At 41.1% G+C, this 21091-nt stretch overlaps 1 protein-coding gene across 1 annotated transcript in view; it reads right to left on the reverse strand.

The window, feature by feature from the left end:
- Positions 1–21091, reverse strand: part of LOC120777051 (bifunctional heparan sulfate N-deacetylase/N-sulfotransferase) — a 128544-nt gene that overhangs the window by 25122 nt on the left and 82331 nt on the right. The window contains exon 3 of the mRNA XM_040108162.1: positions 1674–3543. Within this exon, the coding sequence (XP_039964096.1) occupies positions 1674–3543 (1870 nt within the window). The remainder of the gene's footprint in view (positions 1–1673; positions 3544–21091) is intronic.

Genomic DNA, 21091 nt, shown 5'->3' on the forward strand with positions numbered 1-21091 from the left:
ATTTGAAACCTTTTCAGCTGCCATTTATGTGGTCAATGTCTAAAGGTGGGTGAAAATGTTGCTGACAAGAGTGCTAGTTTGGGAAAGATGTAGGTGCAGACGATTAATAGGGTTTAACCGTGGCCGAGAACAGTCATCTAAATAATGCAAAGCATGACGATATTTCTTCCCCGCAGCGCAGGCAAAGCTTATGATTTCGCCCTCGGTTTGATTAAAAACCGATACGAAGGCTTATAAACCTCGACAGTGCGATGCCTGAGTGGAACTCAACGCGCGACATATTACTGAGAAACAGCATTATACAAGTATATTGATACACCGACGTCTCGAAAATTTCGAAAGGCATTGGAACAGAACCACATACCAAACTATCCATACCAATGCGACGTTTTCCGAGCATCTTTCAAGCAGTAGCCTTTGGTATAAGTCAGCGCAAAGAACTCAATCTCAACCACAACTATTGCAACCAGCGTATCGCCATACTTAGCGAAAGGCAAGCGGCACAAAAGGCGATCTCATCTTATGAGGAACCGCCTATCAGTATGCAGTCGGGTATACCTAATCTGGGTACCGGAGCATAAGAGGTAGCTGGCAATGTGCTGGCCGACGAACTAGCCGGTATGCGGCAGCGTCCAAGATGATGGGGCCAGAGCCATGCATTGCAGTGGGATCCCACACTTTAAAGGAGCTGCTTCACACGGTGGAAATGATCAACCTTATCCAGACAAATTCCGTCTCCTTGTCGCGCTTCATGCAGGGCACTGGGCTCAGGAAGCACTTGTCCAACATGGGCATGGTCTCTTGCCTAAACTGCCAGTTCTACGACATGGAACAGGAAACTTCAGAACACATGATTTTGAATTGCCCAGCAATTTGCAGAAGCAGGGTCAAGACCCTAGGCTCCATCTACGTGGACAGGGATCACATCACTTCAGTCGAGCCCAACAGGCTCCTGGAGTTGTTCAGGATGATAGATCTTTGAGACCATATGTGATACAAGGGAGGGCACAAAAGACCATAGGTCGCAGGACAAAGCCTCAATTTTACTATCTATCTAAATAATGCAAACTGATCTGTGTAATGTCAATAAAGCTACATTTTAGTCTTTTACAAAGACCTTATTCTTATTAAACAAGACTTTTTCTCTATTTCTTCAATATGCTCAAAGAAAGAGATAACCATGACGGGGAAAATTAATCTGAAGAGCCGAAGATTAAATAATGAGTCTCAAGTTCATCTTCACAACATATGGTTGCAATTATCCATAGAATTTGTAGTCACTCCAACAAACTAAGAGCTCACTTTAACTCATCGAGTGAGTTTATTTCTTGATCTTATCTAGAACAGACGACAACCGAATGCTTGATGTTGGAAACTAATTTTGACTCGAGCCTTGTTTGACCTGAGAGTTATTATATTGTGCTAGTCGTTTGAGGGTGCTTGTAAGAAAACACTACTTTTCTATAATTTTAAGGATTTAGACTCTACGATCTTTACATAACACTCCAGTATTTTTATATTCATAAACTAGAAGAGCACAGTAATTTTAATATTATTCATTTTCTATCTACGCTTTCTCCGTTACATTGCTTTCTTGACGTATTTCATATGGAATCAGAGCAGGAAGAGAATCAGAAAAAGTCATATATACAAAATTTTCTTCAAAAACTCACCTGATAGAAGCTGTAGTTGTTGGCGATCGCGTCACCATGCGCCCGCTGATGTTGATACCACGAATAGGCGCGTTTCGCTGGCGAGATGAGAATCGATACGATCTTTGCATGCGGCAGGAGAGCGTGTGCACGTTTTGGCACCGCTTCACCATCGAAATAGGTCGCACTTTTCTCAAACATATAACGCGTTGGGGCTGCCACGGTGGTGTTGTTGTTCGAGTCGGACGGGAAGAAGTCCATGTACCAGTCGAGGCCACGATAATAGTTGTTGCCATTGAAGAATTGTATTTCTTCGAATGTGTCGGGGCTGGGTATATTACTAGTGATGCTCGAGTGCATAGAGAGGAATGTGTAGAGTGCAGTTGTACCCGTTTTCTGTGGACCAATCACTAGAAATTTGGGCAATGAATCACAGCTTTTCTTTTTCGACCAGATTTTCTTATGGCGTGGATCGTCACATGGATTACCCCAAACGGGATCCACTTCTTCGGGATGTAGACGGAAGTACATTTCCGCTAGTTGTATGGGCGGCGCTGAGCTGAGTTTCAGATTAGTCCAGCATTGCAGGAACTTTATTACCGATTGGAACGTATATAAAGCCAGCCGATCCGAGCCATAGTTAGACATATGCGTCATGAAAATATTTATCGGATTATAGACTATAGTTTGGAAGAGTTCACCACCCTGTATCGATTCGTCAAGCTTGTCACGTCCGCCCGGATAGCGATCGATGTACATGGTGTGCGTGAAGAGACCACATGTCTGCCGTGGCAATACCATTATATCGCGGTGTATGAAGCCACGCCGTAAGCGTGCGGGTCTCAAATGCGGGTACTCTTCCGTAGACGTGACTTTCACATTCCAAATATTCTTCCACGCTATGTAGAGTATTTCATGCGCCGGATATACACCCGAATGATGCGGCGATATTGAGTAGCCGGAATCAGTGGGTATGTTGTGCTCCTTGGCAAAGGCGTAATTCAGTTGCATCTCTGACATAAGCAAAGTCAGATTGTCATAAAGGTGCGGCTGTTGATGCTTCCACATGTGCGAGAACCAATTGAATTCCTGCACGTTGCGCAACAAATAGTCATCGCCCAAATTTTCTTCGCGCTCGCCGTGATGATAGAACTTGCCGGAGAAACCCAAGTTGAAGCGGAAACCCGGCACCATCGACGCAATAATACGCTGTGTGGCTATCAGTGCCTGCACATCGTCCGGACGCAGACGCGTACCGCGCTCACCCACGAAAATATCATCGATATCCACTAATATCATACGGTCAAGACTTAAGCTCAGTTGACCGTGACTCAAGTAGGACAGCGCGTCCAGAAATAGCAAACGGTGCAGCCAGAAACGCAAACTACTGCCGAAGAGTACGCGTTGTATGCCATCAAAATGTCCATGATCTTGCAGTACAGTGGTGAGTGGTAATTGCACTTGGCCACCGCTGTCCGATGGAAAATCCTGCGTATTGCGCTGCGCCCATTCAACCGGTTCGTAGGTGGTGTGGTTGTGTTGGAAGACGGCCCAGTCATCGCCGGGTAGAGCGCCCCACGCCGTCTCACCGGCACGCGTCAGACGCAACACTGGCGAGGCGGGATTGAGACTGGCGTCGCGTAGGCGCAAATTCGTATGTATGTAGAGCGGAAAACCGCGCAGCTGCGCCGCAACCAAAGTCTCCTCGCTCGGACTGACAAAACCTACTATGCCGACGGAGTATTCACGACAGTATTTATCCAGTAGCTCACGATTCCATTTGTCCATATTCAAGTATTTATCGAGATTTTCGAAAACGATCACGCCGTAGCGGCCCTTGTCGAGATTCGTTAACACAGGAAGACTTTTGCCGGCCACTTCGATTTTGTACCTGTAAGAATAAGAACAGAGAGTTAGAATATGGCGCCAACAAAATCAGTGTTAATATTACTATAACTACTTCATAGAAGGAAGGATATTAAAAAGATGTTTTGTGTGGTTTTCAATGAAGCAACACTTTTTGACAAGAAAATTTTCTTTAACGGTGAGACTCACTTTTGGTTGAATGAGTACATTAACAAACACCCAAGCAATTGTTGAGACATCGATATATTTTGAAAAAGTGACTATCTCCCCCATATTTCTTCAAAAATGCAGCCGACCTTGCTTGCGGTCAGTGGGAACCGCTATAGAGCCAAGATTAATGAATTAATCCCTGAATTTGAGGATTTTGATGTAGACAACCTTAGGTTCCAACAAGACGGCGCTACATGCCATAGAGCCAATGAAACGATGAATTTATTGAAAGAAGCTATTGGTGGCCTTCCAAGGTTTTAGGATTTAACACCGCTGCCGACTATATTTGTGGAGTTAAGCGAAGTCGCTTGTCGACGTAACTAAACCACATACGATTGACATCTTGAAAGAGAATATTCGGCGCGTTATTGCTGATATATGGCCTCAATTGCTGAGTAAAGTAGTGGAAAATTGAGACTCCTAGCTGGAATTTATTCGAGCCAGCCGCTTGCATGTTTTCTTTCCACTCCCTTAGACAAGATCTTGGCGTACTGCATGTCCCTAAGGCATTCTACCATATTTCAAAATGAGCCGTCTGTGAGCGCTTTCGGAAACCCTTATCATTAACAGAGCTAAATTCTTGGTCATAATATTAATTTGACACAGGGGATCACAGTAGCAAGAGACAATCCATACTGTAAGCATTTGCCGCCACACTGTGAACAGTGAGTATCACTGTCGTGTTTCTAAAGTCTTCTCTATCAGAAGTGAGTAGAATCTTTGTGTATTTCTGTTCTACCGCTTAGCACATGACTTTTGCAGTTTTGCATCCTGATAGATCAGATCATCACGTTTTGACCTATCTTATTATGCTTTTGTCCAGCTCATCACAAGGGCAATGCATGGGTTTTTCAATGTTGGTCACGCTTTTGGATTACAGCCGTACATCCATCTGGACAATCTTGCCACTACCTCGATATCGATGAGCTTGCAACTTGGCCCTCAGTATAAGTGAAGTCCCTTATTCAACTTCTTCATAAGGGAGATTTAAACTAATAATAATTTAAAAATTGTTTTAGTTTAATGCCAAGAATTTCTAGCTATTAGCCTCGCTTCGTTTTTATTGAAGACATTGGAGAGGCCTACGGATCTGCATGTCAGCGGCGGCATACTAATAGACATGAAATTGTGGGCCAGGCATGCCTACAGAAAAGTCAAGATGGTAGACACGGGTCAGCTCGTCGTTAGGAAAATTTCTCTGCATTGATAGATCATTAAACAATGTGTGGCTGGCAGCGGACACGAGCACCCTGAATAGGTTTGAGGTCGAAACGAACCTCAAAAATTTCCTGAATACCATTTATGAGCTAACACAAGCGTACCTCAATGTGATAGCTTGCGGGTGTTTCAAAAAACGTCCTCAACATTTAATGGAAAGAGTTTACAGAATCCCAAAAGATTATACGTGTATCTAGTTACGTTAATCTTTTTTGATAATCTCAACCAGTGACCAAGGCTATCTTGTGCTGTCAGCGGCTGAAACATTTACTTTTAACCTCAACGGTTATTTTTGAGTGTTAATTTGATTTGGAGGATGGAGTCATGTGTAGAAGTTCACGCAAGTGAGGAAAGTTCTCTGATCGCCATTCACTTGGGAGTGGCCAGACACGTTTCTTTTACATATGGCTCAAGCAGCTCACGACTTCCGGGTTTAGACCAAGTATCCTCTGGGTAGCCTAAGAACATCGTTCGAAGGCGAGCTAAAGTGAGAAGGCGAAATATCCCCTACATAGGATTGTGCGCTGGGTTTGGGACCCGCCACGCAAAAAACGTTCCCCATGAAAAGATACCAACTGCTTCGGATGAGAGACCCCCTTTTTGATGACGATGGAGCACACATTCCATTTCCCGATCAAAAAGAAGTTCGAATAGCAATTACCCGTCTGAAGAACAACAAAGCGGAGGGGGCCGATGGATTGCCGGTCGAGGTATTCAAACACGGCGGCGAAGAACTGATAAGGAGCATGCATCAGCTTCTTTGTAAAATATGGAATTTAAATGTGCCCTGCCGAGAGAGAGAGACCCCACAATCTGCGCCAACTTCAGTGGGATAAGCCTCCTCAACATCGCATGTAAGGTTCTATTGAATGTATTGTGTGAAAAATTAAAGTCCATCGTCAATAAGCTTATCAGTAATCAATAACCGACCAGATATTCACCATGCGCCAATTCTTGGAAAAGACCAGTGAAATAAGAATCGACACACACCACCTCTTCGTCGATTTCAAAGCTGCTTTCGACAGCACGAAAAGGAGCTGCCCTTGTGCCGCGATGTCTGAATTTGGAAGTCCCGCAAAACTAATACGGCTGTGTAAACTGACGTTGAGCAACACCAAAAGCTTCGTCAGGATCGGGAAGAACCTCTCCGAGCTGTTCGATATTAAACGAAGCTTCAGACAAGGCGACTCCCTCTCGTGCGACTTCTTCCATCTGCTCCTGGGGAAAATAATCGAGCTGCAGAACTTAATAGAGCAGGTACAATCTTCTATAAGAGTGTACAGCTGCTGGCGTATGCCGATGATATTGATATCATCGGCCCCAACACCCGCGCCGTTAGTTCTGCTTTCTCCAGACTGGACAAGGAAGCAAAGCAAAGGGGTCTGGCAGTGAACGAGGGCAAGACGAAATATCTCCTGATTGAGAAGTAAAGTCCTCTCTCGACGAACAAAAACCAAACTCTATACATAAGTCACTCAATATTTCTGCCCTCTATATGGTGCAGAGGCTTGGACGATGACAACAACTGATGAGTCGACGTAGCGAGTTTTCGAGAGAAAGGTTCTGCGCCTTGGCCACGTCGAATATCGCATTCGATGGAACGATGAGCTGTACGAGATATACGACGATATTGACATAGTTCAGCGAATTAAAAGACAGCGGCTGAACTGGGTAGGTCATATCGTCCGAATGGACGAAACCAGCTCTGAAAGTTTTCGACGCAGTTCCCGCCGGGGGAAGAAGAGGAAAACCTCCACTCTGTTGGAAAGACCAAGTGGAGAAGGATAGTGATTATGGTTCCTCGATAGATTTCTTTATGGAAGGTAAAACAAAAAAGAATACAATTTATATGTAATATTTGCAGTCTCAACATGTAAAACCCCTGATTTATCAACTTAATGGTACCATAACGGAATTTATAATATTTTCAACTGTAATTAAGAGAAACTCATCCCACATTTAGGTACAACCCTAAAAAATATACATGGATACTATAGACAAGTCGATCATATCCATAACTGCGAATATTATATACACTAACTAAACATCGCCGAGCTCAAGCTGGAGTCTTTGACCGGCAATGTTTTCTATTACGTATTTATACAATGAAATGGCACAGGATATCTGCCAATGGCACAATAATACACACAACCGTACGCATGCACACAAATTGCATTTTAAATACAGTTTAGTATATGCACCATTAGCTGCGTTGCATACTTGCAGGCGTGCGGATGAACTATTTGCATGCTGATGTGCCATATTTTCTAAGCTAGTATGTGTGTATCCTGCGGAAGTAGTGCTTTCAGTACGCGCGTAGCTGCAAAAACTATTTGCATCGCACACACATACACACACTCACACACTTGTAATGCGAATAATTTAAGCGGGCGACGCAGAATGCCTGGAATCGCATTAACTGCGCCCTAAACTATGCTATTGACCAGACAGCTACTCGCAATTCCATAAGCTACTACACAATTTCATTATGCTCGGTGAACCTTTCGGGCCTATGCCCTGCCGACTTGTGTGTGTGTGTGTGCGCGTGTCATTTAATGCCCAGCCGCTGCATGTTCGGGAAATCGCGGCATTGCCACTGGCAAAATGCGTTGCCACGCAGGTCATTGTGGTCATAGCGGGCATTGTAGCGGTAAATGCTGCAGTTATATGGTGAATTTTGGCGTTGTTGTTGTTATCGATATTGTGTACGTGCTGTGTGGTATCCGCTGACATGCCTACATGTGCACTTTTGCATAGTTTTAGGCGGGCAAAGCCTGCGAAAGCGCATTAAATGCCTGCTTGCACATGCAAACGACGTGTGTGTGTGTGAGAAAATAATAGTTTTTTATGTATAATATTTTAATAAACCTGTTTGGTACTTAATTACAATCCTATCAGCACATTGAAAGCATACATCGAGGCGTGCATAACTCAAAAGCTATATATACAAAGTATTAGTGTATATGTATGTGTATCGTTCGATTTTTGCGGAGGTAAAAGTCTGGCCATATGCTAATAATATGCTTTTTCGCCAACATAGCACTGCTCATGTCATTAAGCGCCTGAAAGCAGGCTTTAATTTTCTGCCCTTAAGCCGCAATACATGCTGCGGTGTAAATTGTTATGCCTTCGCTAGAGTGTGTGTGTGTGTGTGTGCACGTTCGAGCGCGTGAAAAACGATTTGTAACATGTGCCGCCGCAATGCACCACTCCTGTTTGTCTATTTTCCCATGTCCACATTGTCAACGTTGTATGTTTGCTTTCAGTTTTTTTTTGGTTTTTGAAAAATATTTTTTCCCATTTCCTCGCGCAAACTCTGAAATGTAAACGCAACCCAATCTCAGGCCCGCAGCATCGACGGAAAAAACTTCAATTAAAATACCGCAACATATGCCGGCAACAAAAAGCCTAACACACCATAAAAAGTAAATTAAGAATTGAAGCGCGGCAAAAAATGGCAGAACCACACAGACATACATACATGCATACATAGCGATGAACAAACCATGCGTGAAATAAATAAACAACACATATCAAGTACATGCGCACTCACGGCAAGCGTACAACACTTGCCGAAATCGAAAATCATCAGCGGCAAGAATTGAAAAAGTGGGTTGGCACAGCCTCGAAATGCTATGGAGCAGTTTTTTGGTATCACTGCTCGGCATGTATGCTTTCACAAACTGTTTATTTACCAAAAACTTCAAAAACTCTTACGTATTAAAAATTTGTAGCATACCTCATGGCGCTGAAATAATTTTAAGCTTTAGTTTCCACTAAAATTCAATATCAAAATAAAAATTTTCCACGAATATTTCTCTGGAGTATTTTAAAGCTTCGATGATTGCTAAAATTCAGTTCAATTCGACTTGAAAATCGTGGCTTTTCATAAAATGTAGTTTGTTAAATATTGATTTATAGAAAAATTTATAAATATGTATAAATGAGATTATTTCAAAGCTTTCACAATGCAACTGGAACTTTCATAGCGACTTTCACTAATTGTAATATATTAATATTCTTTTTCAATTTGAAAGAAAAATTAAAAATTAGTATAAAAAATACTGGCGAAATGGTATGAGCTCTCGCTATAAAGTAGGAGCTTCATAATTTATTATTCAACCCAATACGAAAAAAAAATTTAAAATAAAAATTATTTTCCCAAAGATATGAGCTTTCCACGTTAAGGTAGCAGGTTTCATTTTTTTTTTCAGAAAGATCTGAGATTTCCACTATAAGGACTAGAACTTTTTTTTCAATTCGAAAAATATTTGCGAAATTATTGAAGCTTTCACTATTGGTAGGAGCTTTCATATATAGATACATATATATGTATAAAATTATATAATTCCAATTCAAAAATTTATTTAAAACTTATCCAAAAAAAAAAATAATAATCGAAATGATATGAGCTTTCACTATAACTTTAAGGCTTTCGCATTTTTTTTTATTTGAAAAAAGATTTATGACTTATTATAAACAAATTATTTTCGCAATGTTACTGCTTTCACAATAAGGTAAGAGGGTAGATACAAAAACTATTTGCGGAATGAAATAAGCTTTCATTATAGGTAGGAGCTTTCACAGTTTTTTTTTTCAATTCAAAAAAGTTGAATACTTTGTACAAAAAAATTAATCGAAATGATATGAGCTTTCACTTTAATCTAAAAGCTTTTATAAGCCATACTCTTTTTTTAATTTTTTAAAACTTAATACATAAAAAAATAATTCGAAATGATATGAGCTTTCACTATACAAGTATATAGGAGCTTTCATAGCAACTTTCACTCATTATCAAATTAATAAATTTTTATTACATAATACAAAATTAAAGAGCGCAAAAACGGATTTTGAATTAACTATTTTTAGACCAAACTTTATTTTCGATTGAAATAATTCAAAACTGAGTTTGAGTAGAAAATTTATTGAAAGTTTTGTGATTTAATATCATTTGCTTTATATAATGGTACACAAAATATCTATGGTAATTAAATTTGAGAGCCATAATGTGTCTATCGTGGTACTCTATGTTCTTTAAGGTATAAAACCAATCTAGGAAAATTCTTTTTTTTTGGCTTGAAGTATATTTGAGGGTTATATAATATTATTCAGTTGCAGATTTATAACAAATGTTTTCCTATTTAATAATCTAGACTGTCGAAACATCAGCATTAGTAAATTTCAGCACGTTCTTATCGAAACTGTATTTGTTAAGACAATGTACATATATGTACTTTACATAGAAGCCACACACTAAGTTTCTTCACGTCTTGGGAACTACGTCACTGTTGGCAGTTAAGGACTTTGTTTGGTATATCACGAAGCCAGCATAAATTCCACCAATAATCTAAGCCTGGAGATCAATCGTATAATAACTCTTGCCAACAGGTGCTACTTTGGGATCGGTAGGCAAGTGAGAAACATGTCTCTCTCGGCGAACAAAAAGTTCGCTATATATATTGTATAAAAGCCTCTCATTATTCGCATTTTATTACACGGCGCAGAAACATGGACAATGACAAACCGAGAAGAAAAATCACCGAGTGAGAGATGAATACCGCAGAAAGTGGAACCAGGAACTACATATATGAGCTCTACGGCGACGTGGATATAGTTAAGCGCATAAAACCACAAGGGATGTGCTGGTTAGGTCAAGTCATTCGCATGAAAGGTGATACTCTAGCGAAAAGCTCCATCGACTCGAGACCCATGGGTGAACAACGGAAGCAAGATCGCCCACGCACCAAATAGGATGACCAAGTTCATAGCCAACTGCCTGCACTTCGGATGTACAATTGGCGTGAATATGCAAAGGATAGAGCCAACAGGCGAAGTTTTGTGTTCTCGGCTCAGACCGGTCCACGGTTCCACTGCGAAGAAGTTGACAGCTATTTATTCTATGCAAATCTTAGCTTCAATAAAGGACCGACAGGTAACAAAAATCCACTACACTTAGAAATATTACGGCTTATTTCGGATATCCACAACCGTATTGACAGTAAGGCACAACTTTCTGCAATTGGCTTTCTGGGTTAAAATGTTAATTACAACTCGAAAAATACCTAACGGCCTAATTGCCCGAAAAGTTCGTTCAATTGACACCAATCATTGCCTACTGGGACCAAATATTTCCACACATGTCCATATGTATGCATGTATGTATTTGTGTGAGTCGCATTTTCATACGCTCAACCAGAGCCAGACACAATAGCTCGTGCCCATTACGCGGTTAGCGCCAATAACGCACACTGTTGCTGTCCCACTTTTTTTCGATTTTTTTTATTCAAAAAAAGCGAAATTTCACTGTCCCGTTAGCATATTTTGTTGCTCTTTTTGCGGGCGCAGCTGTTGCAGAAATTGTCAAAAATGTAAATCTGTTGCTCCACCACCTTCACCATATAGCCGTTGGCCGCCAGAGCACTAGCCACCAGCCGCCTGTCTGCCTCCACGATATTGTGCCTTAAATTGTTGTTATTGTTTTACGAAAAATTGTGTTTATGCTTTGTTTTGTGTGTGTAAAATCCGGCAATTTCGTCGAAAAGTTGCAAATGTGTGCGAAGAGCCGTTTTGGTGTTGACCAAATAACAATAAAGTCGCGCTGGCAATATGCGCCGGAGTGTATGTATGCACAGAGCTATGTGAGTGTTTGGCTAAAAGGGGTTACCAGATAGGTCCAACTTCTTCGACACACTGGAGCCATTATACCCTTCACAAATACAAAGGATTCTTTACAAGATTTGATTGTTCAGTTTGCATGGCATCATATGCTATAGTGGTCCTATATCGGCGGTGCCAACTAATGACTAGCTTCTTGGGAGAAAGTAGGGCACCCCGAAATGGATCACTTTGTATGTATAGTTGTTGTAGTAAATTAATAAATTATCATTTTAGTTTTCAAACTGCTTAAATTTGTAGCAACACTAACGGTCGGATCTCTCTGCTATCCCATTTCATTACTATTGCGACACCCTTTACATGCTTTTCAATACATTTATGTATATTTTGCTACTTTTTTGGAGCAATACCTGGAGGCATTTCAGGAGAAAATTGTGCATTAAGCGTAGGCTTTTCCACAAATAGTGTTCCGATTCAACAAATTGCATGCTCTTTTCAGCTTTAGCAGCTGAAGGTAAGTATGATTGTAGCCATTGCTCTGAGCTTATATTGAACATAATACGTTTTTTATAAGCTTACTGCAGAATTAAGCTTACATTTTGCAATGTATCTTTCGTTATATAGCTTACATAATGTATTCTCGTTTATTAATACTCCTTTTTATTCAGTATACATTAATATGCTTTTTCTTCCCTTTTTTCCTCTTTCAGGCAATTGAAACTACCGATAAGCTTTAGGTTAGATGGCTTATGGATTATACCAGTTTTTCCTAGGCAGAAAACTTCTCAAAGCTTCGTCAATATCTGCCCAGCGCGGATGTCGGAAGTCATAGGTAACGCTTAAAGCTTTACTTAATTTTTTATCACTCTCGTGAAAAAGCGTGTACCATTGGATTTTAATAAAGAATTACGGAAGTAATTAGAATATGCTTCAAAAGAGTTTGTGTGAAGTGCCAAAATGACGACATTTGACTGATGCGACCAATGCTCAAAAAAAAAATTCAGCATTGTGCGACTTAGTACAATTACTGCACCAGATTTCGTCAAAAAAATTAGAAAGACAGGGTCTTTTGCCCGGAAAAAATGATACAAAAGGCGCCAGTTGCCTAAAGCTCATCCGACGGTAATGTCAACTGTATCGCCCTAAATCCTCATCAGGATTAAAAAAAGGCCTTTAGTGATGCCATAGAAGTGATAGATCCGTAACGCCGGATGCTTCTGGAAAATATCGTGTTTGAACCAACAAATGAGGTAAGTGATATTAATAGGCGAATGAGCAACAAAATTGGTCGATGGAAAAGTGATACTTTTCGCGGGTGGATCCAAGTTTAATACAGGCTTGTCCGGAAAGTAATAAGACTGATTTTCGTCCGTCGCAACTGTACTTGAGCGTGCACGCATCGACTGGTTTCGGTAGAGGGCGTATCTAGCTATCGAAGGAGCGGCTAGTCAGTTGTCTCCGAGCACCTGGAGAGTCAAGATGTGTTTCTGTGAGTGGTGCAAGCCGAAAATGAAGCATTCGTTAGAGTAGAGGTACGCGATTAAATTCTGTGTGAAACTCGGTAAATCTGCGTCAAAGACGTTTGATATTTATGAACAAGCAGGCTTACCCAGATGTTGCTTTAGCAAGAAGTGGTGTGCTTCGGTGGCGCCAAGCCTTTTTGGAGGGCCGGGAAGAGGTCGCTGATGACGACCGGAAGAATGCGCAAATCCAAACTGAAAACTATGCTCATTGTCTTTTTTGACGTCAAAGACATCGGCGCCAAGTTTTACGTGGAAGTCCTCAAGAGACTCAATCAAATGGTCAGTCGTGTCCGACAAGACATCGCTGCCGATTGGAAGTTGCCCCACGAAATTCTGTGTCCCGGATCAAAGAGCTGGATCAACACCAAATGTCACAGGACCAACATCGAAAGTACTGTTTGACACCAATTGGAGATTCCAAGTGTAGCCAGGTCCTTCTCCACCTCGTCTTTCCAACGGAGTGGAGGTCTTTTTATTTCTCTACTTCCCCTGGTGATGTGTCAAACAGTCGCAGAGTTGGAGTGTTTTTATCCATTCGGACGACAAGATCTAGCCAGCGTAGCCGCTGTCTCTTAATTCGCTGAACAAAGGATCATACATCTTCCGCTGGACCTTTTTTTTCGAAAAATCGTAACACCGACTAATCAGATGGTGTCATCGTCCATGCCTCTGCACGATGTAGCAGAACGGGAATACTTGACTTGTAGAGTTTGGTCCTTTTTCGCACAGAAAAGACTTAACTTCTCAATTGCCTGCTCAGTCCGAAGTAACAACTGTTGGCAAGAGTTATTCTGCGTTGGATTTCGAGGCTGACGTTATTGTTGGTGTTAATGCTGGTTCCAAAATAAACGAAATTACCTACGGCTTTAAAGTTATGACTGTCAACAGTGACGTGACAGCCAAGTCGCGAGTGTGACGACTGTTTGTTTGATATCAGAAGATATTTCGTCTTGCCCTCGTTCACTACCAGACCCATTTGCCTTGCTTCTTTGTCCAACCTGGAGAAAGCAGAAATAACAAATATCGATTGAAAACGCACATTTGTAAGTCTTGGCTGTGTCATTGTTAATGGTCGTTCTGCTAGCACCGCTAGCTAGCTGTACACTTCCGTCCATGCCGCTAATGCAATTGTTGCCCGTGTCACCATTCAACAAATTAAAACGTTAACCACATGCATTTTAATGAAGTCGTCAATACAAATAATGAGAATGAAATCGAAGATAAAACAAATTAAGAGAACAAACAGAAGTAAAATTTTGTGCAAAGCCATTGATGTAAGGGGCAGATTACGATAAATGTCCTTATGTCTAATAATCATATGTATGAAGGATGCACCAATTGCAAGTAATCTGTATGTATTCATTTATTTAATGTTATTAATAATAAAGCCAGCTCTGCTTTATCAATTGCGAATTTATTGTTTTTGCGCATTGCCTTGAATAGCAATTCCAATTTGCATTGTGTAGAAAGCCTTCGAAGCGTTTCGTAGAATCCCTTTTATGCAGATAAATTAAACTGTCATTTTTTCCGGCCATTAAAGCAGAAATAATAATCCCATTTTTTGAAGCATTGAAGCACATATATTTCGGATTGCAATTTATTAAAAGGCTTATTACCGTTATGTGTTCATCCATTTGCATATTCCTAATTATTCATTTATTGTTTTCAGAGTTTATTGTTTGCCTGCCGCAAGCGAGTCGAATCAGTTTGCGAAATAGCAGCAAAACAAATCAGAAAACGCAACGAAATATAGCAAAATATTGGTATATGTAAATAAATGGAAATATTTTCATGCGGAAATATGAGATTTCTCGCCAAAAAATGAAAACCCTACTTTTAATTAAAAGCATAAAATTGTAAAAAAGTTTTGATTTTTAGCTGGCACTTAATTTTTTACAGTTTATTCCTGCCAAAATCAGGTTAACGTTTTTTATAAATAGAAAAAAGTATTCTTTTTTGCCTCGCCTAATTGGCTCTGCTGTCTTTTTCTCTTTTATTGTTGCCAAGTCTTCAAAATTTAAATGAAATAGTTCCATCAATTAAGATACGCATTAAACAGCCCAAAAATAACAGGAAGAAGTAAATAACAGCAGCGACAAAGCGTTTTGAGCCAACAATTTCACTAGGTTCACTAAAGGTTTGTCTGCAGATATACATTGTCACATTTTTAATATTTTCATCAGTTCTCGAAGGTCGTCCAGAATGAGGAATGTCTTCACAGATCTCTCGACCGTCTTTGAACGCTTTGTACTACTCATATAGGATTGTGTTTTTGATAAAACTGAATCACCGTTAGCCTTTTCCAACGATTCCGCACACGAAATTTAGTTAGAAAAACAGCTTACTGGAATTCAATAGATCCAGCGCTAGAACGCAAGAGGACATTGGAAAACTGAATCGTTGCCAACGTATAGAAGGGCATTGAGTGTCATTGTTGTGGTTGGCTTTAGATACTGACGTGAGTCGCTCTTTGAATCCGTTCTAGCTGCTTAGCTGGTGTGGTTTTCCCGAGCACCCTCCACTAAATGACGACCCCGTGAAATATTATTGGCTTAAATACGGTTTCATAGCGCCAGAATACCACTTTTGGTGAGAGCCCTACCTCTTCCCAATAGCTCCTTTATTACAGTTTAATGCAGGAAGGGCATTGAGTGTCATTGTTGTGGCTGGCTTTAGATGGCGATGAGGTTCGCTCTTTGAACCCGATTTAGCTGTTTAACTGGCGTGGTTTTCCCGAGCGCCCTCCGCCAAACCCTGTCAAACATTATTGGTTTTGGTGGGAACCTCACCTCTTCCTAAAAGCTCCTCTACAACAGTTTAATGCGACTGATGCCTTTCTTCTCGATTATTGACTGCTATGGAAGCTTGCTATCAATGATTAGCCCCAAGTACTTTATCCCGTCAACCGGTTGATGAATAGAGCTTCCAAACGAGAGGAACGTAACATCAGGGACTTTGTATCTGCTACTAAATAAAACTAGGTCGGTTTTATTTGAACTCATGGCTAATCTATTTCTCTCTGCCCAGCTGGTAACCACATTTAGATAAACTTAGCTTACCGTTAGCGGATTTTCTTTTATTAAAAAATCTACATCGTCTGCATAGGCAACCAACTGGTAGCCTCGTTTCTCAAGTTTCTGTAAAGGGTCGTTCACAACTACAATCCCGAGCAAAGCGGGAAGGGCGCCAGAATGCGGGGTACCCCAGTTTACTTTCAGAGGTCCTGAGCACTTCCCCACTCCGCCAAAAATGTTGTAGTTGACAGTTCTTGGCCGGATAAAAATCCGAGTCTGTGCCGGTTACGTAGACCCGACTGTCATGGGAACGGGAAAAAACTGTTCTGTCGCAAAGGATGGTGTGCTTGCGATCAGTTTCGACTTCAAACTTACTAAGAGTTTCAATAATCACATCCGGCCGTGCGTTGTTAACGGCCCCTCGATATCGAGAAATGTACCCACAGCATAGTCTTTAGATATAAGAGCTCCAACCAGCCATAACACCACCAAGTTCCAAGCAGCGTCGACCATCTCGCCTTCATTGTAGGTATGTTGAGCACTTAATAATCTGTTCCTCGGAATTTCTCTGATGTACAGGTAGCTGCAGCTGCTTAATTTTGAAAGTTACTATTTATAAAAATTACACAGAGTAATGTGGAAGATGGAGTCATGTGTAGAAGTTCACACAAGTGAGGAAAGTTCTCTGAGAGCCATTCACTTGTGATCGGCCAGAAACGATTCTTGTACATATGGCTCAAGCAGCTCACGACTTCTGGACCTAGACCAAGTATCCTCTGGGTAGCGAAAGAACATCCGTTTGAAGACGAGTTAAAGTGAGAAAGCGAACCATCCCTCCCCAGGGTTATGTGCTGGGTTTGGGACAAGCCAAGTAAAAACAGTCCTCAATGTAAAGGAAATCCTGTGAAATCCACCTTATTTAATAATATTATTTTACTTAAACTCCGACTCACCTGTCTGAAATGCAATATCTGAAGTTTTCTGCTTCCACCACTTACAAATACCGGCATATCACCTCATATTAAAAGCAAAATTGAGGTTTTAATGAATAAAAGTTCAAATGTCAAAAACTTCACTGACAGTTGCATAAATTGATTCGTTTCAACTACAACTTCTTTGCCGACCTAGTGACTCAGCACATTTGAGTTTTCACAACTTATCTATTGCATTTAACTGTCCGTTTGTCCGTTTGTCAACTGACAATCTCACTTATCCCTTTTATGGCAAAAAAGGAATCACAAATTTATCGCTCACCAATACACATACATGCACATTCACGCAGAGAAATAATTTTGCTCTTTCGAATTGTCATTCGGCACAATAACAGATGGCCGATTACAAAAGCAATAAATCGAGAGACGCTTTTAGTATGCACAGAAACAACAATAATAATGAAAATAACTGAAATCGCAAACAAAATTGCACTTTTTCATTTGATAATTTTCATTAGTGAAAGTTCTTGCAATGCTGCTCCGAACATTTCACTGCATTTCGTTGTGTTGTGCGGCTCTCTTGTGGGATTTATTTGCATCTGCGCTGCGTGTGCGCTCCAATTAATTATTACACACAAAAACTGTCGTAGGAAAAAACTCGTTTTACACAAAAACTTTCAATTACTGCAATTCAATTTTAATAATTGCATAAAAACGCTTTAGTGCCTGCGCCAGCAGATTGTGTTGAGTTGTCAAAACCGAGTTCTACTCATATGTATGTGTGATTGTCTTTAAACTCACTACAGGTTGGCAAATAATAGCAAAAGGGTGTTTTGAGATTTACTGCAAACAGAATAAGAATATTGAATTTCGATAATTTATTAGATTGACAGAACTATTGCAGTATTTATCGGAAGCGTATATAAGGATGCCGAACAAAAGAGAAAGCCTTTGAGCATAATCCGAACTGTCAGAACATGCCTTGAGTAGGGCACTAGTAAAACAATGGAGCATCTCTAGTGCACTTGTCCCGCATTGGCAAGACTACGCTGTAAGCATCTGCGGACCCTAGAGTATGACACTGGAGGATGTTTCGACAGTGAGGCCGCAGAGTAATTTATAATTCGCGTCAAGTGCAGGCATCCTAAACGATGACTACTCCTCTCGGACATAGCAAGCGAACTCCATCGCAAAGAACCATATATATGTATAAATTATTTATTAGTGTGTACGTCGGTCTTAGTTTCTGAGACATCGGTCTAAAATTTTGTACACATCCTTTTCTCCTCAAAAAGCTGCTAATTTGTTGAATATCGGATCAACATTATTTGCTAAGGCTATAATATTATATATTTCCGAATCTTTTCGATTCGGTCTGCTACAGCATTTAGAACATAATCGGCTTGACTATGGTGTCCTTGGTATGGTGTTCTATAGAGTCTCTATGTTGTGAAGAGCTCTAGAAAAAACCAAACTTGCAAAGAAACTTGAGAGCCTTCCACGGGGAGTGCTCAACAGTATGTGTGGTGGACTAAGATTCACTCCAACCGTTGCACTTAACGCCAACTTGCACAAAGTACCCCCAGACATTTCGGCAGGTGTATGGCCGCGAAAGTTGCTATCAGCCTCAGTGAATTTGTGTTCATAAAAGAAGACGTGTATCTATCAGACTCTTATGATCTGGGTTCCTAAAAGAACACGTGTCTGAATACTCGGAAATCCTCACACGCTTTGACTTCATACCGGATCACTTGGATGATGGAGTCGCCAAACCGAACTCTGGCGGCTCTTTCTCTGCCCATATACCGAAGAGGGACTTGTGGGTGGGAAAAAAACGTTGGAGGAGAGTGGAAGTGAGCTTCTTCACAGATAAGTCAAAAATTGGGGGGAAGACTGGCGGAGAAGTTTACGGTCAGGAGCTCTCTATCAACTCCAGCTTATGACTTCCTAACTATTGCAGTGATTTTCAAGCCGAGGATGCAGCCATTAAGGTAGCATTATATTTACTGTTCCGGATTGCAGCCTTCTTCAAAGAAGTGACCATCCACTCAGATTGCTGGGCGGCAAAACTAGCCTTACTCATTAACAATGTGTTCAATTTTGGTTGAGGAGTGCCTAAAAGCCTCGCTATCAATAGCACCGAGTTTCTTTTTGATAAGACTAGTATGCGTACCAGGCCACAACGGAATAGTATGAAATTGTAAATCTAATGAGCTAGCAATGAAAGGCACCCCAGAACCGCTATCGGTAGTATGGGAGCAGGTCTGTGCTCCCGTATCCTCTAGTCTGCTACTACTAGATAGCTGGGCTTCAAATTCATTTTGGCTCAATATCGATCTCAAGAGATATAGTGATATATTTGTCCTCAGTAGCCTGTCCCCAGTTGTAGGCGATTTAACAAGCCACTGTCCTATTGACGTCCATACTTAAAGGCTGAGAACCTTACCAGACGCCGTTTGCAGAAGGTGTATGGAAGAGGACGAGTTGGAAATAACTCAACACTTCCTTCCTATCTCGCGTTTGGGAGGTCAAGCCGTAAGCACTTGGAAGCGTATACTATCAGACACACCATCGAACTGGCGGGAATGGAAATTAAATGCCTATTCAAATGTGTATTGACTACAAAGTGTTTTGCTAATTTATAAGTTCGAACAAAGGAGTTCTTTTTTTCTATGGCTTTACAAAGGACTACATATAGCAGTCTACATGCGATTCCTCTATATTAGCCATTTAACCTAGCAACAGCATATAGCTGCCATGCAAACGAGACACCCTATTTCTGCATGCCACACCGCACACAAACACAAATTCGTTTGCTTGTGTAGGCAAAATATGTTTATTTAACGGGACATATGCGCGTGACAAAGAGATCAACGGAAGCCAACCTCAACGGCTGTTTTTGCCAATATTTTTTTTTTGTTTTGTATTGCACTTTTTTTGCGTTTTGAGTGCGCACAGCAATAAAAAATTGCAACTGCAACTTGCAACGCGGCGCTTCTATATGCGTGGCTGCCGGTTTCTACCTGTGCGCGCCCACACCGCCGGCCGAAAACGAGCTGTGCGTTGTTTATGGCCCGCTGCTGCCATATGCTGATAAGTGCGCCCGCATGTCAATTGCGTACGAAGTTTTGGCATAGCAAATGTCACTGCCAGCGGGCAAAAACTGTCGTGCCAGCGAAATATCAACTTTTTGGCGCTGATAAACAGAAAATGGCAACGTTGCCACATGCAGCAATCTTTGCCGCTGATGACGGCTGGGGTGGTTGCACTTTTTTTCATTTACCGTTAAAGAAAATGCGAGTGTGACACTTGCGCATGCAAAACTAACGGACAACTTCTGATTTTTCATTCGGCAAAGTTTTGATTTTACCGGTGCACTGCAGGTTGGTGGCATGCATTGCACCAATACACATACATAATGTATTTCTTTTTATTTTTCTTATCACATTTTGGTGACATTCAGCGCTGTTAGTGTTGTTGTTGTTGTTGCTCATGTGTGTTGGCGCAAGCAATCTCATGGTGGGTGACGCTGGCATTTTTTATCGTTGCTGCAGCGCGACTGCAACTGTCATTAGTCGTCTCGCATACGAATGTGTTGATATGAAAATTGCACATCATTTCGCTGGCGAAATGCGCTCAAGTGCCACACACCGCTCACCACACCTGCCGATGCACGGCGACAGCCAATTTCCAATTCCAACGTTTGCCGACTGAGCTGCCACCACCCACAGCAAATAGCTGCGCTGTGTTGCCGGCATTTTGCACTCCTTTCGCACTGCGCACATCGGTTACGTATACGCAGTGGCATTCGTTGGCTATTAAACCCCAATATGCTGTCAACTCACATTTTTGCGCATTTTAATTCACCCTTATTTATTTCTGCACTCGCTGTGTCTCAATACTGTATGCTGTGCTGTGATAAAGGCATTACAACGAACGCGCAGCAAATGCATGTGAAACAAGTCTCTTAAATGCATTTCGATGCTGATTTATGATCTCGGTGTTTCTTCACATAAATCATTGAAATTTATCAGCTATTATTGTGAAATTCAATAAACAAA

This window comes from Bactrocera tryoni, chromosome 5, assembly GCF_016617805.1.
Source record: "Bactrocera tryoni isolate S06 chromosome 5, CSIRO_BtryS06_freeze2, whole genome shotgun sequence".
Classification (NCBI taxonomy): domain Eukaryota; kingdom Metazoa; phylum Arthropoda; class Insecta; order Diptera; family Tephritidae; genus Bactrocera; species Bactrocera tryoni.